The sequence below is a fragment of the Miniopterus schreibersii genome (assembly GCF_964146895.1).
Source record: "Miniopterus schreibersii genome assembly, chromosome: 3".
NCBI lineage: Eukaryota > Metazoa > Chordata > Mammalia > Chiroptera > Miniopteridae > Miniopterus > Miniopterus schreibersii.
The window spans coordinates 17,416,828-17,441,900 of NC_138103.1; the positions used below are offsets into that span (position 1 = coordinate 17,416,828).

Below are 25,073 nucleotides of genomic sequence, written 5' to 3' on the forward strand. Positions count from 1 at the left end.
AAATAAAGAACAGGCCTGACTACATAATATGTGGGGACCATTGCAAAATGAGAATGTGGGGCTGTTTGCTGAAATGCCATTAAGAACTTGAAGAAGGTGTTGGCAGATCATTAACCAAGTGTGGGGCCTTTCGAAGCACAGGTCCTGTGCAGCTGCAGGTCGTTCACCCAGGAAGCTGCTCCAGCCAAAAGGCCAAGGGAGCGGGAGGCTGTCCTGTGACGGACTGTCAGGCATCAACTGCTCACCATAAAAACCACATCAGCCTACTGAGAGATCAGATGACCCTCCTGCCACGCAAAATGGCAGCATTTTAACCTGACACTGGCACAGTCGGGCACATTAGAGTCTGTCGCTCTGGGCGATTTGGTTTTCAACTTTATTTTTCATGTACAGTTTCAGATTATACAAAACATAGGAAATGCACTATTTTAAAGGCGCATTAAGTAGAAAGTGTCTAACTACCCTGAAATCACATTTGTCCACAAACCAACATTCACCTCTAGGCCCTTCCCTGCATCACCTCATCACCGCCACTCCCCCAATATACAAAGCTGTCCCATGTGCTGCAACGTAAGTAGCCTTTCCACTAGTAGCGAGTTTAGTAATTCCCCACCCAGGCAGACTTTAAGTGATGCTGCGCTTCTATCTAAGCTACTGTTTAGTGTGTTTGCACACAGGCGGGGGGGCCAGGTGTCCTCGGCACCCGTTAGAGCAGAGTCCCCGGACCTCGGCCCGCTGGTTAGGGACGCGCACAGGCAAATAACCTGTCGCAGAGTATGGCGGAGTGCGGGGAGGTCTCCAATTTTCCTGTGTTCAGGAATAAATATATACATTCACTCAGAGCAACAAATCCATTTTCCAAACTCACTTGACAGAGACCCAAAGTAATTTTAATGCAAATAACAAAACGAGTTAGTCTGTCTCCATCCACAGCCCCTCAGTGAAAGAATTACAGTACTGTATAAAAAATGTCCTAACATGCGCAAACAAGTTCCTTCAAATACAGTTGTTACCAGTAATATATTTGGTCCTAATATTTGCTTCTTGGATGCCTCGGTTACTGTTCTTTGTTGTTACTGAATAACTGATAATAAGCACCGAGTGAGAGGGCTGATTCTGCCTACAGGTAAGAAATTTGGGTATGTTCTCCCTGACGCCATCACCTCTTTCCCAACTTCACAATGTGGGGGAGGCAGCTCTCATGATTCACAAAACCTTGGCACCGCGATGGACGTGGATACTGGATGCTATACAGTAGTGGCAGCCAGCCAGGGAGATCCATGGGGTCATTTCAGATTCTCACGCAACCCTGAAGTTTTGGAGAAGGAAATCCATGCATTGCCTGGGCATGAGGCTTACCAGAGGGTTGGAGGTTTCCATTGTGGCTACCAGGAAACGACACCTTTAGACCCACCTTCCTCCAGAGGCTTCTATAGCATCCTCCAAACCCCAAGGGTGTGACCCGCTCAGACCCACCATATGCCTAATGAGTTTCCCAGGAGGTGGCCATCTGTCCTGTCACTGGCCCCATGTTACCCTGTACTGTGCTGGTGGCCTCTCTGGGGGGAAAGTGTCCTGTCTCAGGGAGGATGTCTGGATTTGTTCACCCCTGTGTTTTCCGAGCCTCACAGAGTGCCTGGAACACAGTGAGCATGGAGTACTCTGTTGAAAATGAATGAATGAATGAATGAATGAATGAATGAATGAATGAATGAATGAATGAACAGAAAAACCCAATCCTGCACTGAAACGGAGTCCACAGGGCCCTAACACTACTCAAAACAGACGCCTCCCCAGCTCCACTGGAACTGGGCTGATGGCAAATCACCGTGCCTCTGAGCAGGTCAGGTGCAGAAGCACTTAAGTAGCACCAGAGCTGATGTGGCAAACAGGCGGCACGCCGGCCCAGGCATACCTCAAAACACCAGAGGAAAGAGTGAGGCGCAAAGAGCTTCTTCAGTGGGGCGCTTCCCAGGCTCAGCACATTGCCACACACCTCACAGTGCTTTCACACCTAAAGACAAACTCCCCAAAGCTGTCTGGGAATTGTCGGGAGCACTCGCTCGCCCACCCAGACCCTAGCAAGGCAGGCTCCCCCGAGTGGCTCTTGTGCCCACTAGAGTCTGAGAACCAGAGCAATCTGGGTTGCTCTCACTGCCTCACTGGCTATCAGGACCCTGGGACGCTCCACAGAACTAAATAGATGCTGCCCAATAAATACCATCTGCACAGCTGAGTGAGCGATATTTAGACTGATCTCCATGCCTCCAGGAGCATTTAAAGATAGGCAGGCATGCAGCAGGTTCCCTCCCACCCCACCGGCCTTGCTTTTCAATCCTGGGTGGTGGTCTTTGCAGCCTTCATCACTGTTTTTAGTTTTCCTAATTGGTTTTTAACCCATCTCCTCCATTAGACGATGAGCCCCATAAGGAGGGATTGCCTTGACATGGTGTCCCCATGCCTGGCACATGCAAGCCTTAAACTGATGAATGAATGAATGAATGGACGAATGGACGAATGGGGGATGGGTCTTCTGAGGCTCTAGATATGGGATTAGTAGAGGCCAGCCAGCTTAGAAGGCAGGTCAGGAAGAGAAGGGAGAGGTCTTAGGGCTATAAGGAGGCTGCACCCCCCCGGGGGGCTGACTACTGGGATGCTCGGCCTGGGACGGGAATTTGGGTGGCCCAGGTGAAAGCAGCTGTGGAAGACAGGGAAGAGTAAAGAGCTGCTGGAGGCCAGGGCTTTGGTCTGCAGTGGAGTCTAGACCCACCTCCCCAGCTTGATATGATGTGATGTTTAACATTTGTGAGGCAGTTCTGCTCCTCCGGCTCTGGGACTGGTCCTCAACTTTAAGGCCCATAGCATTGTAAGCATCACAGAGGAGCTTGTTAGAAATGCAGGCTCCTGGGCCCCATCCCTGAAGACTATGTAGGTGGGGGGTGGGGAACCCAACAGTCTGCATTTTATAAGGTGTACTAGGGATCACAAGATGAAAGTCTCTGTCTCAGGGTGAGCCCACATCTGACCCCCCTTCCCTAAGGCAAGCAGGTGACATTGTCTGCAAATTTGGGAGGCACTTTCTGGACCTAGCCCCTTACAGGCAATTAGGGGCTATGGTCTGGATATAGGCAGAACACCGGGGTCCATACCTATTTCTCACATGGAACTTGGCTAAACACCTGAGGTTTCCTCCCTCACCTGGCCGCCCCTTGCCCCACCTTCCACCACCACCACCGAGAGATTTGGGAAGGGAAAGCTGAGGTGAGGGGGGCTTGGTGTGGCCCAAGCCTAAGGGGAGTTGTCCCCCCAGACCTGGCTCTCTCAGTCTCTTGTCATCACATCACACCCCAATGGTTAAGAAACACCCTGCTGAACATTTTTGGATTTGAGCATTGCTGGCGTTTGGCTTTGTCCTGTTGAGACTTGCAGACAGGCGGGAGTTCTGAATTCCAGCCTTCACAGTCTATTCTCTGATCTCAAGAATGCAAAAACTTGTCTCTTTTTTTTGGCTTTTAAAGGAAACAATATGTTTGCTAGAAAAACCACAACAAAACAAAACAAAAAAACCTGATTATATACAAAACGGTTATCTGAATGTAGATTCTGTACTGGGTGAAAGCTGCCGAGCTCCTAACGCCTATTTGCGCTTCCTCAGTATCAGGTACATGAGGCCGCTGATGAAGGTGAAGGCGAAGGCCACCCACGCCAGGATGAAGGAGTAGCCGTACGTGCCGTCCCTGGTCTGGATGAAGTGCTCCTCGTTCTGGCTGTGAGTGTCCTGGAGCCGGTCTGTGTAAATGGAAGCTGCGATCATGACACACAGGCCTGGGGGAAGAAAGTGAAGACAGCGGTAAATCACGGGCCACAGAGCTTCCCCGGTACCTGAGGGGGCTATTAGAGACCAACTTAAGCTTTTATTACCACATGGATTTATTTTAGTCTATTGGAAGATTATAACTAGTATTTTGTGGTAGAATATCACTGCCTCCCCTGTCATTTTGCTTCCATTCTTTTTTTTTTTTAGATTTTTACTCTGATTTTATTTTTATTACTTAAAAGGTTTCTCCCCAAAGTCATGAAAAAGCACTGTGATTCATACTTATGACTGATTCTAAATTGACAGAAATTTTTTCAAAACTTCGCCATTTTGTACAGATTTTATTTATTTTTTATGTTTCTTATCTTTATTGTTGAGACCATTACAGATGTCCCCTTTTTACCCCCACTGATCTCCTCCACCCCACATCCATCCCACCCCAGGCCCTCCCCACACCAATGTCCGTGTCCATGGGCTGTGCCCATAAACATACAAGTTCCCTGATTACTCTCTCCCCACCCACACCCCCTCCCCGCCTTCCCTCTGAGACCCCTCAGTCTGTTCCATGCGTCTATGTCTCTGGATCCACTTTGTTCATCAGTTTATTTTGTTTATTATATTCCACATATAAGTGAGATGATGTGGTACTTGTCTTTCTCTGACTGGCTTACTTCACTTAGCATAATACTTTCTAGTTCCCTCCATGCTGTGCCAAAGGCTAAAAGGTCCTTCCCCTTTACAGCTGCGTAGTACTCCATGGTGTGAATGTCCCACAGCTTTTTATCCACTCATCTACTGATGGGCCCTTGGGCTGTTTCCAGATCTTAGCTCTTGTAAATTGTGCTGCTATGAACTTAGGGGCGCATAAGTTCTTTGTGATTGGTGTTTGGGGTTCCTTAGGATATATTCCTAGAAGTAGGACCACTGGGTCAAATGGTGCTTCCATTCTTGCTAGCTGAACCCAATTTTATTTGGGCAGCCATGAGTCCAGCCCAGAGGATAAGTCACAACTGATCTATGCCAGGAGTCAGCCTGACAGTAGTTTAGGTTTTGCAGGCCCTATACAATTGCTGTCCCCAACTACTCAACTCTATACTTTCCCTTGCATATTACTTTAGATACTGCTAGGTCAGGATGGAATGTCTGGAGCTGTGGAAGCCTTTTGGGAGCCACGAGAGGGTTATCACTGACACTCTGAAGATGATGGCATAGAAGGGTGAAAAGAGTGGCAGCTTGTGGTACTGCTGCTGAGCTGCCAAACCAACTCTGGCACCTTCCACCTCCAGGCTACTTGTTACATAAAAAAAGTAAAGGTCTTTGTGGCCTAAGTCATTGTTAATTGGAATTTTCTCTTACTTGCAGCCAAGACCATCTTCAATGACTCACAGACATTAATGCTAGGGTGAGGTTAAATAACCTGGTTTTCCTTGGGGGACCTATTGCCTCTCCTGGCCAGGTAGGACTGTCCCTCAGGGTGCTCAGCCCTTGTCTACCTGGGGGGTGAGTGTATGATAATCTCTGCTGATCAGACTGTTTCTGGAGACTTGATCTAGAGCAAAGTCACACTGTGATCTGAGTGACACTGTGATCTGAGTCACACTGATTCTGCCAGCTTCTCCCCAAAACAACTGCTCATCAGTTCCTGCTGCCTGGATCCTCTATCCAAGACCTAGTTTCCAGCTTTTCCTCTCATTCTTGAGAGCTGCCCCAGCATCCTGTCTCTTACGTTAGAGCACCTGTCGCTCGCACCTGAACATCACTGACTGGTATAGCATCTAAACACTGCAGGCTTGGGTCCGGGGGGAGGGGAGGGGGCAGGTCCTCGGACCAGAAAATGATCGAAGGAGTTATTGTGGATGGGAAAGGGGATGTGTGTGTGTGACTTCTGTATCAGGGGAATTTTCCTATGTATATTATCAAAGTAATTTGTGTTGACTAAACGGCTTAGAGATAAACAGACAAATGGAGACAATGATAGAAAGTAAACTTGAAGGGGAAACTCCCCAACTCCTCTCCTCTGGATGTTAAGTGACGATATTCAATTGCCTTTAATGGTGTGAGTAGTGAGGTGTCCATACCTCTTACTGGGAGATACAAAGAAAGAAAAGGAAGAGGCAGAGCAGAGGCCCCTCACTGGTAGCCTTGGGCAAGTCATTTCACTTCTCTCGGCCTCGCTGGGTCTGGTCACCGCTCCAGGTGCTGGGCTCATGGGGGAGAACACAAGTCCCCAGGTTCTAAGCTGGCAGAGTCTGATTTAAGATGTCAGGATGGGGCTCTGGGGTCTGCACTTTAGACAGGTCCCCAGAGGGATCCTCATGGACTTGGGGCTCGGGGATCAAGTGACCTTCCAGGGTCTTTTATAGTCGAAATGCTTTAATCCTCTGCCTGTGCCCTGGATGGTCAGTTAACGTGCCCCAAGAGGATGCTGTATGTGACCGACCATCCAGCTATGCCCAGGACTGAGGGGCTTTTGGGGATGCAGGACTCAGGTTTAAAAAAGACAGCCTGGCCGGAGTTTGCCAATTCGATTCCAGGTCAGGGCACATGCCTGGGTTGCGGGTTTGATCCCCTGTTGGGGAGAGAATGGAAGGCGTCCGATCAATATGTCTCTCTCACGTCGCTGTTCCCCCCTCCCCAGCATCTCTTCGGGTGAGAATTTTTTTTAAAATAGTAAAACTGAGACAGTCCCAGGCACACAGATCACCCTAGTGTCTGGTAAGATGCCTTGGGGCAATGCCAAGGGCCTGGCAGGTCTGGACCTGACTCTGGGCTGCAGGGAATGAAGTCTGGGCGATAGACAGCTGGCTGGAAGGAGGTGGTAATTAGAACCAAGCAGCAAGTGGTCTCTGAAATACAGATTTTCCCTCCTCAAGCTTCCCATTGACTCCAGCTTGGAAAGTACAATGGAAGGAATGGGCTTCCAGTTTTTGTCATCAGAAAGCTTTAACTCTCTACTTGAGAAACAACTACTGATCATGTTGTGCACAAGGCTTCTTCATCTGATTTCAGTCCCACTGAAATTCCTAAGGAGAGAAAAGTGCTCCCAGACGCCTTTTCTCTGTAAGTCCCTCCTGGATTAAGGCTGGGTCTTGCTCATCTCTGTATCTCCAGCAGCCTCCAAACCTGGTCCAAAGTGGGCACCTCTAACACCAACCAGCCCCAAAAAAACCTGTTGATGGCTTCCCACCAGCTTGGGACAAAGACCCCCATATCCTAGAGCGCTTACAACACCCATGAAGTCGGGCCCCAGCTGCCTTTCTGGCGCAGCTCGCACCATGCCACCCCCCATCTCTACACTCCAGCCCCACTGGCCAGCGAAGTCTCTCCTGTCACAGGCCTTTGGTCACGCTGTTCCCTCTGCCTGACACACTGTTCCTTCCTCTTTGTACAAGCTCAGGAAGGACGCCTTCCCTGACCCCTAACTAAATCCAAACTCCAAAATGTAAAATGTCCCACAGCGGCACCGTGGCACAGCAGCCAGCTTCTCCTTCCAAGTCTTTACCTGCCTCACTCCTCCTGGCTTCCACTCGCGGTGGCTGGGAAGGGAGTACCTGTGGTTTTACTTACATGACATGAGCTGGATGATGGAGGTTAACACAAATCTCTCTCCCTGCTTGAGGCGGAAAAGCTGGAGCAGGAAGATCAGGAAGGCGATGCAGCAGAGGATGGTGGACAGGATCATGGTGGCCTGGACTGCCTGCATCGTGGAGTAATCTGTGGGGAAGGACAAGAGCACACGACTGAGGACCGCAGGGCCCCTGGGTGCAGTGACAGTGACAGCTCCAGAGTGGGGATGACGAGATTAAACTGCAGGGTGTCAGGGTGTCATCTGCACAGCGTGAGCACAGAGCGGCCACGGAGTCCTCCCAACCCCCCTCCCTTAGTATCCACTTGTGCACTTGGCCCGACCGTCCTGTGTCCTTATCTGGAAAACAGGGCAAGAGCCACCTGCTCGGCATTCTTCCTGGCCTGGGTCACTGCTCCCACATGCTTGGCTCTCAGATGGGGGATTTTTTAAAAGCACAAATCCTCGGGTTCTAATCTGGCAGATTCCAGTTTAAGAGCTAAGGAGGGGTTGGTGAGGACTGTGTGTCTGGGCTTTAGAGAGACCTCAGGAGGGATTCTCGGGGACTTGGGGCTCACAGGACTGAGTGCCCTTCTGACAGTGCATTTGAGAGAGTGAACCTTGTGCTGGCTCCTTAGGAAAAGAAAAGCAAGGATTTTTTCAGATTGGCCTTAGAGTGTGGGGCGTGAGAGGTTGGGATTTGGTGCAGGGGAGTTTGAGCAGAGAAAGGAGACAGTCTTGGGGGTGGGTGCTGCATGGGGAAGGACACAGATGGAGCCATACACTGAAGATGTACAGAGGGGTCACGTGCAGGGACTGGAGCCACCTGCGTGGGCCTCAGTTTCCTCACCTGCAAAATGGGGATAGTAATAGCTCCCGCCTCAGCAGGCTAGGAGAGGGGGGTGAACTCACCCATGGAAGGATTTTAGGGTGTGCTCCTCAAAGGGAGCCCTGTGTGAGGGCTGAATGTTATCACCAGGACATAGGTAAGATGGGCAGGGGGTAGTGCTCAGAGTTGCAGAAGGAAATCTAAGGAAAGCCTTCCTTTTTTTCTTTTCCTTTTTGCAATCTTGCCTAAAAAGTGACTAGAGGGAGGCCTAATGTTAAGTACTTAATGAAATGTTTACAGCAGTGGCTCTTAGTGCATTCTGGCTGCACATTAGGATCAGCCGGGGAGCATGGAGCCCCCCCCCATTGCTTACTGAGAGGAATGCAGCCAGACACACACCCGCGCCCCCAACACACCACATGACCCCATCTTATGAAGTCCAAGAACAGGCGAAAGGGAACTATAGTGACAGAAGTCAGAAGTGGCTGCACTCCGGGCAGGGGGTGGTAGGAGCTGAGTTGAACGGGGCCGGAGGGAACTTCCTAGGGTGTTGGAATGTTCTTTATCTTGCCTTGGATGGTGGTTACATGGGTGTATACATAATTGTCAAAACTCTTTGAACTGAGACCTTAAGAAGTCTGCCTTTTCTTGCTTGTAAATTACAGCTCCTTTATAAAAACATCCGGGAGGCTACACCGAGATGAAATAATATCGGAACCTCTGGTGGTGTTTGGGATCGGGCATGGAGGGGGGTCTCACGTTCAATGTAGGGCCAAGATTGTGACCCTCTGGCTTTGAGCAGTGCTTCCTAAATTTGCCCAATTCGAGGACCCACCTGGGGTTTATTAAAACTACAGACTCCTGGGCCTCTCTCCCTGAGATTCTGCTAACAGTCATCCTGGGGTGGGCACCAGGAGTCTGTGTGTTCAGCAAGTACCCCAAGTGACAGGGCAAATATGGAAAACACGGCTGCTGTGGACTGAATGTGTCACCCCCAATGCGATGGTGTTAGAAGGTGGGGCGTTTGGGGGGTGAGTAGGTCCTGAGGGTGGAGCCCTCAGGAATGAGATTAGTGCCCTTGTAAGACGAGGCACAATCACTGGCTTCCTCTTTCTGCTCTTTGCCACGTGAGGACAGGAGAACCAGGCTGTCTGCAAACCAGGGAGCGCATCTGTTCTCATCAGACTCCAGGTCTACCTGCACTTTGTAAGATAGAAATAAATGGCCGTCGTTTAAGCCACCCAGTCTATGGTTATAGACTCCCCAGGCATATTATGACAATGGCTTTAGGAAGAAAGGACACGTTTTCAGAACAGGGCTCCTCAAAGTTGGAGGGTGGGTGCGGAATGTACCACTGGTGGCTGACGAGCTCAGCGCAGGGGAGTCCAATCAGCGCACCAACCAACGAAACTCACCTGGGGAGAGGGATGCTCGCTTGGCTCTTGTTTAAATGTGTCTGAGGACCTTAAGGAGTTCTCCACTTGGTACTTTAGCAATTTTATAACACCTGCTAATATCTGGGTTTGGGGGTTGTTTTGTTTTTAACAAGGAAAGAACCAGAAACAGTCAGGACTTTCAAGAGGCAAGTGCATTTGGCGAGGATTTAATAACATTTGATTTTCAATGTAGCATTTTTAATAAATTTCCTTTTATGGCAAGTGATTCCAGATTATCATTTATGTCGGGATGTAAAGTTCCTTTTAAAATAAATGGATGTAAGGGAAAAGTGGACTATTTTGAAGTAGGGGTCAGCATGTATTTTCTGTAAAGGCCATAGAGTAATAGGCTTTGTGACCATACGGTCCCTTGTTATATTTTGGGGTTTTTTGTTTTAACAACTCTTTAAAAATGTAAAACACATTCTTAGCTCATTGGACTTAATTTGGCTGGTAGTTTGCCAACCCCTGTTATTTTAAGGAAAAGTAACAGGGAATTAAATAATCCCACATAGAAGATATGGAATGCAAATAGTAGAGGCTTGGAAACATCGCCACGGGGCACAGCCAGCTCTCCCCGCTGTCCACACACAGTGGCGACAGCCCCGGCTCACAGAGCACAGGGAAGAATGATTGTTTCCAGGGTCAGGGGTTAGCATGGTGGATAAACACACTGAGGGGTGTGTGGCAGGGACCACTTGATGTGGTTTAGAGCGCAGGCTTCAGAGTCCATCACATCTAGATTAGAATCCTGGCTCCATCATTTAGTCCTAGATGTGTAACCTTGGGTTTCCGCTCTGTGCCTCAGTTTCCTCATCTTAAAACAGGCCAATGGGCCCTGCCGGATAGGGCTATGAGATCACTTATGTAAAGGACTTAGCCCCGTGCCTCGCGCAGTAAAGCTTCAGCAAAGGATGCCTTCTACTGGTACTCTTCTGCTTGTGTTATGAATGTTGATATTTTTATTGACAGAATGGTGAGACTTTAGGAGCCAGTGAGCAGGGTCCCTTGTTCCTAAAAGGACTGCAAGATCTGACAAACACATAAAAGATGCCCATTAAATTTGAATATCAGATAAATGACAAATAATTTTTTTAGTACAAGTATGTCCCATGTTAATATTTGGGACATACTTAAACTAAGTTATTTATGGTTGATCTGAGATATCAAATTTAACTGGGCATCCAGTATTTTATCAGGCACCAGGACCCACAGTGCCTCTTGCATCAGTTCCACAACTTAAAACAGAGCCACCCTCTCTGGAGTGGAGGAGAGTAATTGGCACATTAAGTGGGATGCTCTGCATTTGCAAAGCCCTTTGGTACTTTGGCTCACGTGCAGAGGCAGGCAGGGCAGGTGCAGTGCGACTACCTCCATCCACAGCTGAAGATACTGATACTCTGAGCCCTCAAATGACCTCCCCAAGGGAAGGTCACACAGCTCACAAAGGAGCCAGCTATTGAGATTCAGGGAAGTGACATAAATGCCAACAGAGTCTCTGAGTCTATGGAGAGGGGAGGCTTGGATAAATGAGAAGAAGAAGAAGATTCTAGATGGGGGCTGAAGCTGAGAAAGTATGAGAAAGGGAAGCTCTGCTTGGCCAAAAAACAGAGAAGGGTGGGCCCAGCGTAGGTGGGGTTGGTGCCCCCTCCAGCCTCTGGCTCCGCCACACCCCTCCTGTCTCCAGCTGCTGTTGTCCCTGCTGCAGCGGCTGAGCCCCAGCCTCTAGGATGCTGGGTGAAGGAGAGGGGGAGGCGTCAGAGGACAGGGAAGCCTTTCTCCTGAGTGGTCTCTTTTTCATCAATACTTCTCAATCAGCTTCACACTCACAGTTAAATCTGTCGTCGATTTCTGTACAATTCGTGCTGTTGATCGTGTCACAGATTTTCCAGACACCTGCAAAAAATCCTTCTCCTACCCACCAGGCCTGTAACACAAAATGGAAACACCGGGAAAGGCTGATTGTTAATTATGAAAACACTGACTCCTAATTAGGTGTGAGGCACAGGGTAAATGAATATTGGGGACCCGTGTTTCTCAGTCTGCAGTGCGCACGCTTGCGAGCCACGTGGGGATCTGATTAAAACGCAGATTCTGATTGGAGAGGCCTGCAGTGGGGCCTGAGATGTTGCGTTTTTAACAAGCACCCAGGTGATGGCCATAATGCCGGTCTGAGTGAAGTCGGGATGGTCCAGGCCTTCACTGGGTGGATGGGAAGGGATGAGGGCCGGTTGGTGGAATAAACAGACTGATAAATTCCACAAGAGCTATAGGGCTGACGGCAGAGGGGGTGCTAAAGGGATGAGGTCGGTGGTGGCGGGGAGCCTGTTCTGGATGAGATGATCAGATGAGACTTTCCTGCCTTCATTCCAAATGCTTTCATTTCTGTCTGTTCTTGTGCTGTCTCGACTCCCAGAAGGCGGTCCTTCTGCTTTTTGTTCCCCCGAAGACTGGAATCTCCCTCACCCAGACTGGAATCTCCCCCACCCATTCATCCAGTCCATAGACATTCACTGAGCTCCCACTACGTGCCCTGCCACAGTGCCAAACACAGTTCCTAACTCATGAACACCCGTGAGTCACTGACTGGCAAGAATGCCCATCTGTGTCTCCCCAGTGAGTGCCATAGTAATATGACTACGCAGAAAAGGTCCATAGGATTAAGTGGAGCTGTGGCTGATGGCTTTTCTGCCCCTAATATCTATCCTGTTCATTACGTCTGTGACCATTTCAGAACCCCAAAGGACCAGATGCAAGAAACAGAAAAAGGAGACTCTAAAAGAACATTTAATGCCATTTATTACACCAAGCGTGGGCCCTTCAGATAACGGCAAGGTACAAATACTTTAACCCACGGCCTCAGTGTGATCCCTGCCCTACCCACTCACGGCAGTTCTTTGAGAGCCTGCAGGAATCCAAGCCTGATTACTGCACTTATCTGTCCTTTCAGCAATGGTTCAAATCCCGGCTCTGCCACTTACTGCAGTGTAAACTCCAGCAGGTTCCCTAACTGCCCTAAGCCCAGTTACCTCATCACAAAACAGTGTTAGTTATAAACTTCAGGTGAAGATCAACTGAGATGATGCACAGAAAAGGGCCTAGCCCAAGACCTGGCCAGAGTAAGCACTCTCCAGCTCTCCAAGTGACAGGTGGTGTGATGGTCTATGTTATTATCGTTATGATTAATCACCAGAAGTCTACATGTAGGCAGAGCTGATGGCCACTTGTAAGGTGCATTTTTAAAAAATACATTTTTATTGATTTCAGAGAGAAGAAGGGAGAGGAAGAGAGAGATAGAAACATCAATGATGAGAGTCATTGACCAGCTGCCTTCTGCACGTCCCTTACTGAGGAGCAAGCCAGCAACCGGGGCATGTACCCTGACTGGGAATTGAACCATGACTGCCTAGTCCATGGGTTGATGCTCAACCACTGAGCCATGCCAGCCGGGTGCATTTTTTAGCCCTTTGAGCAGTGTTTCTGACTCTAAATGTCTCTGCAGTCTGAAATGATCAGGATTGAAGCCAGGCCTTTGGGTCGTGGGGTGGGCCTTAGAGGATCTTTGGTAAAAAGCTTCATTTCCTGCTGGGAGGGATATTAATCTATGCCAATAGGTTATTTACCAAATACATTCCTGCCATCTGGCTGAGAGTTGGAAACTAAAGGAAAAGAGTTAAGTTTTTCACGGGAGCACGGACAGAGTCAGGAAAGACCCAAGCATAGGCTCTGCTGGGGAGGCCTGGCCAGGCAGGCCAGCAACAAGGGCTCCTGTCAGTCAGGAGATGTCAGAGGCAGGAGGGGCAGAGATCACCTGGGATAGGTCACCTGGGGTATCTAGGGCAGTAGTCCTCAACCAAGGATGATTTTGCCCCCCACGGGACATTGGGCAATGTCTGAAGTCTTTTCTGGTTGTCACAAATAGGGGTGGGAGTGCTGCTGGCATCTGGTGGGTAGACACCAGGGATGTGGCTAAACCTCCTACAGTGCACAGAATGGCTCCTGCAACAAAAAATGATCCAGCCCAAATGACACCAGTGTCAAGGCTGAGTCATTGACCTCCGGAGGGCTGAATTTAAGCCAAGTCCTCAAAGAGCTTCCTACAACCAAGGCATCGTGCCAGGCTCTGTGGGGGAATCAGGGATGAGAGGACCAAGGTTCCTGCCCACCTAAATGTGGATGCTCCAAACCCCAAACCCCAACACTTAGGCCAGAGCCCTCAGGCCCAGGCTGAGGAGGCGGGCATGCCTTGGTAGGCAGGACGACCCCAAACTGTAATCACCTTGGGGGAGTTCTTAATCCTGCTACTGACTGTGGGATCAGGGGCTCTGGGACGGCCGGAAGGAACGGGAACTTACATTGTCGATGGTGGCGATGAAGAGCAAGGCGGCGGAGGTGATGTGGAAGATGATGATGAAAGCCAGAAGCACCAGCATTTTCACAGCGCGCCGCAGGGCAAGGACGGGATTCGTTGAAAGCCGAGAGAGCAAGAGATGTGCTAAAGACGGTGTAAGAAATTCGAATTTGTCAATGACAAAATGAAAATGAAAATCTAGCAACTTTTAATGGGGTTTTAGAAAATCCCAAACCGCACTCCCCGCCTTTCCTCACTTGCAGATTTTATCAGACAAAGTCTAGCTTTCTTTCCAAAGCTGTTCTTTGTTGCATCCAGACACCAAATATTCCTTGTGGAGGACTTGGGGTAAGGGCCAATTAGAATCCCTAATTCAGAAAAGCATCGAACCTCTCCGGCCTGCCAGGGGCGCTGAGGCAGGAAGGGGGAGCTGTGTGGGGGCTAAACTGCTGTCTGGATCTGCCTCCCACCTGGCAATGCTGTGGGAATGTCTCGGCACCGGAGGAAACTCACCCTCTGAGTGGTGTATTCGTTATCACAGTCCCTGCTGCGTAACAAAGCAAAAGTGATCATGATACATAAATATCTCCTAGTGATCTGACCATTTATAAAATTAATCCCCACTCAAACAACCTTCCTCTTAATATCGATTCTCATCTGAACAACATCGTAGCACAAAATGCGAATACAGTATATGGCACCCAGCTGCCATTCATCTTTCCTCCCTCTGGGCACTGGAAGACTGCATCTCCCAGCCCCCCTTGCAGTTAGGTTGGGCCTTGTGACGAATCCTGGCCCATGGGCTGTAAGCAGCACTGGCAGGCGTCGTTTCTGGTCTGAAGCATTTCCTCCTTGAGAAGCAGGTGTGAGTTTTCCATGCTTCTCTCCCCCCCGATGAAGTAGCTGGGATGGTGGAGCCACAACATGTTGAAATAGAATCATTAAAAAAGCCTTTTCCTGATAGCAACTCTCCCACCTAGAGAGTTGCACCGTACAAAACCCTCCACCCTTTCTCTGTCACCTCTCCCCTCCGACCATGCTCACCCTCCCTCCCGTATTCCCCGACAAGGCCACTCTCTGAGACCCAGGACTCCTGAACAGTGACGAGCCAGGAGCTGTGTGGCTGCAGAGCTCAGTCTGGGCGGTCCCAGCTGCACTGCTGTGCATCACCCTTTGGAAGAACCCAGTGAACCAGCTCAGAGATTCTTCCAATTCTTTTAAAAAGAACAAATCCCCCTTTGTTTAGGCCTGCGTCATTCTTAGCTGCCACCATATGCTGCCTCCAAAGACATGCGTTTCTGACCCTCGTAAAAAAGGAGAGAAAAAGGCACATGCACCACACTGACATTACTTGAACACCAGCTGGAAAGCCAAAATGCCAACCACATCAGGCAGGGCCATCAACTTCAGGGTAATAATGGCTTTATATTGTCCAGCTCAGAGGACACAAATGCCTAGGGACACATAATTAAGACTTTCTGGGAAAGGAAAAAAAAGGCTTTAACTCAGTCTTCCCCCAAGTGTGGAATTCATGTTACAAGGCATGATGTTGGGTGGGGCATCAAATAACACTGAACCATGTAGGGAGAAAGTTGTCATAAATTCTAAATTTTCTGAGTCCGCCAAGGAGAAAAGATCCAGTTTGGTGCTAGTCCGTCTCTAACATGTGCCATTTTTTAAAATAACAGTAGTAAGCAGAACTTTGGGGCTGGCCAGTGTGTAGCTAGAATTTAACAATGTTGTTTTGATATTATAATGTTTATTTTAAGGTTCTCCCCTTTTAATTTTTTAACTTACTGATCGATTTTAGAGAGAGAGGAAGGGGAGAGACAGACATCGATTTGCTGTTCCTCTTATTTATGCATTCACTGGTTGATACTTGTATGTGCCCTGACGGGATTGAACAGGCAACCTTAGTGTATCAGGATGATGCTTTAACCAATTGAGCTACCAGGCCAGGGCTAAGGGTCTCTCTTTTTATAGAAATATCATTTATAGTAGAGATATAAAGTCTCCTCAAAACAAATTTATTGAAATTTTAAAAGAGTTGAGTCATTTAAGAAAAATATTATATAAATAAAAGGACAGGTGGTCTTCAGTGTTAGCAAAAACCCCGGGGGAGGTTCTCAAATGCCTAACGTCTGAGACACATTGCTTTAACACCTGAGAGTGATTTCAGCTGGAATACCAGACACTAGGAGTAAGCTCCTGCACAGAAAAGGGTAAGTTTTTACAAGGGGTCAAGTAAGGTCTTGAGCCCAGTGTAAGAGGAAGGCCTTGGGGAACACAAGGGGGACTAGAGTTTGCTCTGAAATGCTCGGCATCCAGGAAAATTGGGGAAAAGAGAAGTACTCTCCCATGGTGACATCTGGAATTCAGATCTAGTGACCACATCAGAGCTTTGGAGGAACTTATTCATAAATAGAGGAAATCCCTTGAATCTTTAAGAAGGATTAGAAATGACCCTTTACTCCTGCATCTCTAAATCAAAGTAAGTCTCCCTGTTCCTTTCCTACAGGCAACCACTCTCTCCAGTTTCCTATGACCCCTTCCAGAGAGATTTGTTAAGTGGGGACACTTACTCCCCACCCCTCATGTTTCCCTCGAGAGGGGGCTGCACCAGAGTAACACCTGGGGCTTCATGCCCCGTCCTTCACTCACTCCTTCGCTCCTGACAGGGAGACATCCAGTGTTCACTTTTTGGATTAGTGGAGCTCGGCCACCATGGGGCAACTGTGCAGCGCCTTGTCCTTCCCAGGTCCTCCTTCTGGACTAGGGAGTGGGTGTGTCTGCTCTTCCAGAGTCCCAATTTCCCTTGGCTGGAGAGGCCCCAGTGCTAGGGAAGCTGAGAGCTACAAGAAGAGCATTTGGCCACAGTCTAAGCTAAGTCAGCCTAGCCTTTCTCATCGAATAATATTCCTCAGAGATCATTCTTTTCCATATGGATCCCCCTCACTCTAGGAGTGGCTGCCTGGTGTTCCCTGGTGCTAAGCCACAATGTACTCAACTAGCTCCCTGTCCATGCCCATTTCGGTCATTTCCAGGCTTTTGCTACTCCAAACTATACCGCCAGTGAGCATCCCTGAACTGACTTCTTTGTGTGGTCAGAATCCTAAAAGTGGAGGTGCTGGGTCAAAGGACATGAACATTTAATTTATTACATTTTAACTTTTATTAAATTCAAATTTGATTTACTACAAAGCATACTGGAAACTGTTAGTGCTGTGTCAGCCTTGATATTCAGAGCATCTTCAGGGGGTAGAAAGTATTGGACTAACTCTTATGCATGGCCTGGATAGGCGGACAAGCCTTGATGTCATATCTTTGACTTATTAACATCCCTTATTTCCCCCAGAAGTATAATTCTGGCCACTATAATCCAGCCTCTGCCATCCCCATGGTTCTTCCCAGCAGTGCTCAATCCTTCCCACAACACACACCCATGTTTTACTTCTGCGCAGGGACGCGGTGGGCCCTCTCCGGAGATGCTAAAGAAGAGACAAGTCCCTGGGCTGGGTACTGGATGAAGGCGGGCCCATCGAACCCAGGGTGGCATCCAATTTACCCTTGCCATGCACAGAAAGTTATTTTTCCTTAAAAAAAAAAAAAAAGTCATACTGATTGCTCACCCCTTGTCCCTCCTTTGTCCTTGCAAAGGACCAGCCTGGCCTCAGTGCCCTGGAGCAGAGTTCCCTGGAGCACTCTCTCCCTGCCACCGCCAGCTGGCTTTCTCTCACATTGTCTAGGTCTCAAACATCCCCTCCTCAGAGAACAGTACCCACGCCCCTTCCAGCAATGTCCATCCCATCATTATCTACTCTATCCCAGCATCATCTATACCATCCCCCTGGTTTAGTTTCTTTGGAACACTGTCACTGTCTGAAAGAATCTTATTTGTTCACTGGTCTATTATCTGTCTCTCCCTCTGTTCCCCACTGTGCCCAGTGCACTGAAGCTATCTGCAGTCCTTTTCCAGTTCAGGAATATAGAGCTGTAAAGGGCCTTGGAAAACTCAAAGCTCGGATTGTCCAAAGATGGGAACTGGGAGGCCACGACTCACTCCAGTCCCACCGTGAAGCAGTAACAAGGCCAGGACTGCACAGTCCCCTGGGACTCCAGTGTCCCTTTCAACCTCAATGGGAGACCCCGCAAGGGCACATGACAATCTTTCAACAGTCAATGACCATTTCCCAAAAGTCTCTGTTGTTTTCAAGTACAACTTTCCCCAGGCAGTTCAAACCGCGGCTGCTTTCCTTTTGGCGATTTCCTCAGCAGGATGTTGTAACAGGCCACCTGGGTTTGGGCGTTCACCTGTGCAAAGGTGGCAGGCTGCGCTAGACGAGCTTTCCCAGTTCCTGTCTAGAAATCTAAGTGTTACGACTGGCAGAACTTCTCTTTTAAAAAAATGTTTTGATCTACATAATACGTGGGATGATTAAGAAAGGAAGGCTAATGGAACCAAAAGGCATATGATGGAAAAACCACAGCCCTCTGCCCTGCCCCAGTCCTGATTCTGGAAACACTTGTCACCCTTCCAGCTGTCTTTTTTCCTCCACAGTTCCGTATTTCCAAACAATATTCATGCACTTCCATTTCCCGACTCATCTACTGTAAACATTACTGACTTCCTGCCGAGGGGAGAGTTTCCTCACCCGTCATCCCAATGCCGTCTTGTCATACTCACGTCAGTAAGTGTCATCTGCATTACGACCATGCCAGCTGTAGACTGCAGAGCCAAACAGTGTACTATGATTGCATTCTTTTTCTTAAAAATCTCTTCTCTAGCTAGTTCCCTGTTCTCCGTCTCTCCATGGCCCCATCTATTGCCCACATTTCTTCAGTTCTTTCCATAGAACCCCAGACGCAAAGCAAATGCACGGTTTCACCTGCAAGCCTGCAGTTAGACTCATCTTTGGCAACGTACTTGACCCAGCCAGTCCCTCTCTAGCTCTGTCCCCCTCTGCTGTCTGCCATGTGCAACCTCGGCAGCTGCTGCTGGCCCAGAATGAGTAAGGCAAGCATTCTCCAGGGGAGGCTAGCAGACTGGCTCATAAAGGTGGCCGGGGCACATGATGCTGGCATAACCCCAAGAGATAAAGGAGATAAGGCAGATCCCTGGGGAGGGGATGCCCAGAGGCGTCATCCCACACGAAACAAAGCTCCTTCTGATGAAAGGTCGAGCTCCAGTTTACACAGCCTGTCTTGTGTTGGATCTTCAAGTCAACTCTCTGAAGCTGGCAGAAAGAGGTCTCACTACCCCCATTTTACAGAGGGCAGGCTGAGGCTGACAAAGGCTTCAGGTGACTTGCCAAAGTTCGCAGGGCTGGGACACCAATCCATGGTTTTCCAACTCCAAATACAGGACACATTTCTACAACCCTCTTCCCTGCTCACATGCTTAGGCCTGATGAAAGTCACATGGTGGCCTAATTAAAATCAGGAGAGAGGGCACAGGCCACACCATTTTTGTTTCCCTTCCTTTGGCTGGATTTTCCTCAAGCTTAGCGCCGGGCAGGAGAGATCTGGGAAGGCAGAGTCTCTCTGCATTGGCCTGTTAGCTAAAGCTGAGCTATGGCAGGGCTAATTAAGAGAGGGCTTGATGAAGCAGGGTGCCTTAGTCTTCATTTGGAGCTTCCTGCCTTTTTAAACCTATGGGCTCACTGGGGAACCTGAAGCATGTGTTGTCTTTGTTAATCTACTCTGAGATTGGTTTGGATCTTGGATCCCTAATCACTACAAGGATTCATCCTGACATGTAGAATGGACTACGGTCTGTTTCCTAAATTTATTACAACACACCTCCTTTCTACCCAGAGACTCAGGTGGATCTGGCGGAGCACTCTACCTGGACTCCCCAGCCTCAGTTTAGGTGCATTGTAGGAGCCATGGAAAAGTATCTTCAGACTGAAAGCCTAAAACTCTCCATTTTATACACTACCCATTAAAGAACCACAGAAAATAGTACAGAACACAGGATGTTAGAGCTCATGATTTAAATTGTTTCTTAAAATGAGAAAGAATCAGTAACCAGAATAGGAGCAGCAAATGGGCTTCCACTTCCTCTGGGCATGGGAACTAGAAAAGCGGGGGGGGGGGGGGGGGGGGGGGGGGGGAAGGAGGGTAAGGGGAGGAAGGAGAGAGGAGGAGGAGGGAGAGAGGCATTGGGAGGTGTATATGGGGCCACAGAAACACCACACACAGAATGGAGTATTTGTGGCTCAGTGAATTTCAAGTTCTAAAGTGATGGTTGACAGGATGAGGGATGGTAGTCCCCAGAAATGTCCATCTAGACCTCAGGTAGCAAACAGGATATACCAAGAATTGTCATCTCCTTGCTGCCTCCTAAGTAGAGGTGCTGTCCTGCTATGTCTTGGTGCAATGTTTGCTTAAAAAGTGTGTGTGTGTGTGTGTGTGTGTGTGTGTGCTGCACATCCAGCCCTGGGTGTGGAGAAAGTCCTGCTAGGGTCTCACTGGGCCTCCATCCGACAGAAGCAACATCTGATTTACCACTGATGGTGAAAGGTCACCACCAGGATCTTATAGGTGGGGAGAAGGCCATGGACCTGCCCTTACTGCTCTGGCACCTTCCTTTTAGCCAGCTGCCTTCCCCAGGGGAGAGAATACACTGTTAAGATGACCACTCGGCCCACCTGATTCTATTCCCACCCTCGGGAGTTCTGCCTACAATTTACACCATGGCCCATTCTCTGCCTGAGTCGGAGCCCCTTCCTGGAATTGTAGGCAAAAGGACAACCCTGAGGTGTGGAGCCTTTCAAAACAGACCTGAGAGGTTAGGCATCTGGAGGTCTGGGTCATTTCCCTCAACCCAGAAGTGCTCCACATACAACTCCGTGGCTCAAAAGACCAGGGAAGCTCTGGGCCCCGCTTCTGGATCCTGGGGAAAGCAGGCTGGTAAGCCCCTGCCCAGCCACACTGCCAAAGAGCCTCCCAGGCCCACTCTGGAGCTGGCAGTTCAACCCCAGGCTGGCTGGAACCTAGGCCCCTCCCACTGCCCACAGCACTCGGAAGGGACAGTGGCTCTGGCCTCTGTTTTCAGCAAGGCAGAGGTCAGCTCAGCCTCCTGCCCTGGTATCTAGACAGCAGCCAGCCAGAAATATCCAGATGTCCAAGATGCCCTGGGAATGGTGGAAGCCCCTTTGCCCTGGGTTGGCCAGCTTTGTGCTTACTGTGGCTGGGACTACTGGGCACAAAGACAACACTTGGCTCCGTCCAGAAATGACAAGAGGTAAGACACTGGAATTTGGCAGTGCTTCAGGCAGAAGCCACAGAATGGTTCTGCCTGCTCAGCCCGGGTCTTTCAGTCCACTGAAATAATAATAACCACAACATCAACATCAGGCACTGTTCTAAGCTCTCTACCTGCATTAACTTATTCATTCCTCAGAAAAACATTATGATGTAGCCGTTATAATTAGCCTCATTTTACAGGTAAAAAAAATAAGGTTCAGAGAGGTTAAGCAACTTCCCCAAGGCTGCACAGCTAGTAAAGGCTAGAGCTGGGATTTGTACCTAGGCAATCAGGCACCAGAGAAACCACCATCTTGCCCAGCCTACATATCAGTTTCTCTTCCCTTTTGGGTGCTGTTACTTTAAGGCCTAATGAGGAGATTGGTCCAAAGTACTGGGGCCATTACTTCACAAAGTAGGACGCTCTTTGCGAAGCAGGCTGGGGACAAGGGAAGCAGAGAACACAAAGTCACCCATGAGTCCTGAAAGTGCCTCCCTTCACTGAGCGCAGGGTAAACACCTGTCAGGGAGCGGCAGCCCTGTCCTAAGGATGGGCAAGGACTATGATGCACATTTCAGGTGACAAATTAAAATTAAGGGATTTGGCCACATCATTCAGTTAGCAGGAGGGGAACTAGGAACCAGGGCTCAGACCCCAGCCTTCTGATGATCACTAACTGTTTTCAATGGAGTAATTATTCTCGCAGTGAACACTCATCGAGCCTGACCATGTACCAGGCTCTGGTGACACACGGATGACTAAGGCAGGCTCCATGTCCCCTGGGAGCTCCCAGGTGCAAGAAGAACAAGCATGTACCAATAAATAAATACGATGTGACGACATGTGTGCTGTGAGAACACAGAGGGAGATGTGACTGGCCCTGTGTTGGGCGGGGGAGGGGGTGCAGCGTTAGGGCCTTCCCAGAGGAAGTGACATCTGAGCTGGGTGTCAAGAATAGGCCAGGCAGGGCTGTGGGGACAGGGTGTTGCAGGCAAATGGAGCAGAATGCTCCGAGGCACCCGTGTGGGTTGGGTGTGTGCTGGGCAGGGCCCGGGGCTGAGCCAGATCTCCGCTGGGCCGGAGCTTAACGGGCCTTGGAAGTCTGAGTGTTATCCTGGACGCAGCGGGAGATGGGGAAGGTTTTTCAGGCAGGAAAGGAACAAGATCCACCTCTACAAGAAAAACATTTCTGAGTCAGGCGGACGGGTTCGAAGGAGGCGAATTGGGGGAGCTGCTGGGGCAGCCCCGGTGAGAAATGATGAGGATCTGGATGGAGTCAGGAGCAGGGATGTGGGCAGAAGGGAGAGCCGAGAGCTCTGCAGCTGGCAGAATCAGCAGGGCCTGGCCGTGGCTGAGGGACCGGGCAGCGGGCTCTGGGCAGTCAGGTTGGGCCAGAGTGGACGCCGGTTCCACTAATGCACTTGGGTTGGAGCAGGAGGAGCATTTACAGGACGAGGGACAGAGTTTGTTTGGTTTTAGAAATGTCTGGTTAACAATGGAGGAAAAGTGTCAGGCAGGTGGAAATATGGGTGGGGCTGTCACCTTGTCTCCTACCCACACACCCGTGACGCTGGGAACAGAAATCCAGCGTCATAAATGTGTGGATGGGAGACAAAGCCACTGGTAGGCAAGAAATATTACCTGAGGAGAAAGTGCTGGAAGAGAGGAGAAGAGTTTTGAGAAAAGGCCAACAAAGGAGATGGAGATGTGGGCACAGCATGGGGAGAAAGCCAAGAGCGGGTGGGGGGACCCAGAAAGCGAGAGGAGAGACTAGGGAAAAAACATCATGATGGAAAATTAGCTCACTAGTAAACTCAGTAATAATTTTGGTGCAGTAAACTACCGCCCTTCTTTATTTCCCTCCTTGCAGCTGATGGTTACATTGCAGCTGTTTACTCGGGTATCTATTACTATCTCTCCTGCTGGTGTCAGGGGCCTGGCATGTTTTGAGAGGATGGGACAGAGCCTAGTTTATAGATGGTGCTCAATACATATGTGTTGAATGAATGGCTGAAGGAGCCAGGTTTCAAGGAGCTACAGAGTGAAGAAGTCAAGAAGTGGAGTTAGATTTTTCCTTCAAGGCTGGCAGTGAAAGAAGGAAGAAATATTTATCAGGCGCCTGGAGTCCCTTCCCAGACGGCTTTGCTGGTGAAGTTGCCACACATGTAAGGAAGGGTAATACCAACTCCCATAAACTCTTCCAGAAAATTGAGGAGGCGGGAACACCTCCCAACTCATTCTATGAGGCCTGCAATACCCTCACCTCAAAAGCAGGCAAGACACTGTAAGAAAAATACAGACCAACATCCCCTATGTTCATAAGCACAAAAGGTCTTAATACAGTTTTAACAAATCGAATCTTCCTAGTAAGGGGTGGAATGCATTTCCCCACCCACTGATCCTGGCTGCTCCTGAAGGGCAGGAGACTCCATGAGCAGAGAGATGAGCTTTTCCAGCAAAGGCCACCCTACCCCAGCCAGCCCCCAGCCGACCCACACCCACACTGCCCACCTGCAGAATCATGAACTAAATAAATGTTTTCTGTTTTAAGCCGTTGCATTTCAGGATGGTTTGTTACACAGCACGTGCGAACCGATACGAGGGAAACAGTGCTTTATGAGACTCAGGGTTCCTCAAGGTCAGAAGCCACGTCTTACTCATCCCTATATCCCCGGTGCCCAAGGTTACTCAGCACATACTTGTTGAATGTCTGCTAGTTTAGGCAGCTCTTAAGAGAGCTAATAACTACCGTTCTGCCAATGACTGCTGCCTGACCCCTCAATTAAAGAGCTCCCTGCTGGCTGCTGCCATCCAAGGAGCTCCCTGTAATTATGCCACCTGGCAAACCCACACCCCGGCCCAGAGGGCTGGTACTGTACCTGCGAGCGCACATGTCAGTGTCGGGGTGAGGAGGATTCGGATTAGGCGGCCAGGGGTGAGGCAGGTGTCAGACTCGGGGTGTTCCCACCCTCACAGCCACTGGGTGAGGAATATTCTTTCCTTCACAGAGCACCTTGGATTAGTGACTTGCAGGTAATTGGCAGGAGATCAGTGGCACTCACTTTTACAACCTAAGCGACAAGAGCTGTCCTTTCTCTAGATGGATTTTGCCAGCAAGTTAGAGACCAGGGATCACCGCCTACAACTCGGCCAGGCCTAAGGAGCCTCGAGACCAGGAAGCCAGGCCTCCGCCGCCATGTAGATGAACACGGGAAGGGAACGGAGGGGGGAAGACCGACAGGAGGTAATGTGCACAAAACACGCTGAGAGCCCAGGCGGAGCCAGGCTGGACTGTGGTCTAGCAGCTTCACCACTCATTGCCTCGGTTTCCTCATCTGTAAAATGGGGATGACAACAGCACACCTACCTCTTAGGACTGTTGGGTGATAACAGAGTGACTGTGCTTAGAACAGCTTCTGTATATAACAAGTGCTGTGTATGTGCACCAATCATGACCAGAATCACAGCAAAGGGGTTTCTTAGAACTGCCACCCCAGTCCCTTCTCCTCCCCAAGGGTCAGCGTTCTCTCCTCCTGTCCACCACCACCACTCTCGGGTGGCCGCCACCAAGTGGAAATGAACCACTAGAGCTGTCTCCAGGGTGGGGGGAAAGAAGTGCAAACAGAAAACAAGAAGCTCAAGGTATGCGGACAATTAGGGGATATTTCAGGCATGGTCCCCACTATGCTTATGTCAGTGTTTTCCAAATCAGTCATTCCTGCACCGCCTTCAGAATGTCAGGACTATCTGTGTACCACCCGTATTACTAGTAACTGACTTTTTAAACTCACATCTTCATAAAAGGAAACCTTATATCATGGCTGAA

General features: G+C 49.4%; 1 protein-coding gene across 2 annotated transcripts in view; it reads right to left on the bottom strand.

The window, feature by feature from the left end:
* Positions 1-362: 362 nt before the first annotated feature.
* EMP2 (epithelial membrane protein 2) overlaps positions 363-25,073 on the bottom strand; it is a 33,745-nt gene continuing 9,034 nt past the window's right edge. The window contains exons 2-6 of one of the 2 annotated variants that reach the window (XR_013998375.1): positions 14,003-14,142; positions 11,478-11,574; positions 7,385-7,531; positions 2,192-3,825; positions 363-1,766 (exon numbers count right to left, since the gene is read on the bottom strand). Coding sequence is in view for 1 of the 2 variants with exons in the window: in XM_081131263.1 (XP_080987389.1) it covers positions 3,638-3,825; positions 7,385-7,531; positions 11,478-11,574; positions 14,003-14,080 (510 nt within the window). In the remaining variant the exon portion in view is untranslated. Of the gene's footprint in view, positions 3,826-7,384; positions 7,532-11,477; positions 11,575-14,002; positions 14,143-25,073 lie in introns of both variants that reach the window. The other variant, XM_081131263.1, reaches the window with a different exon arrangement.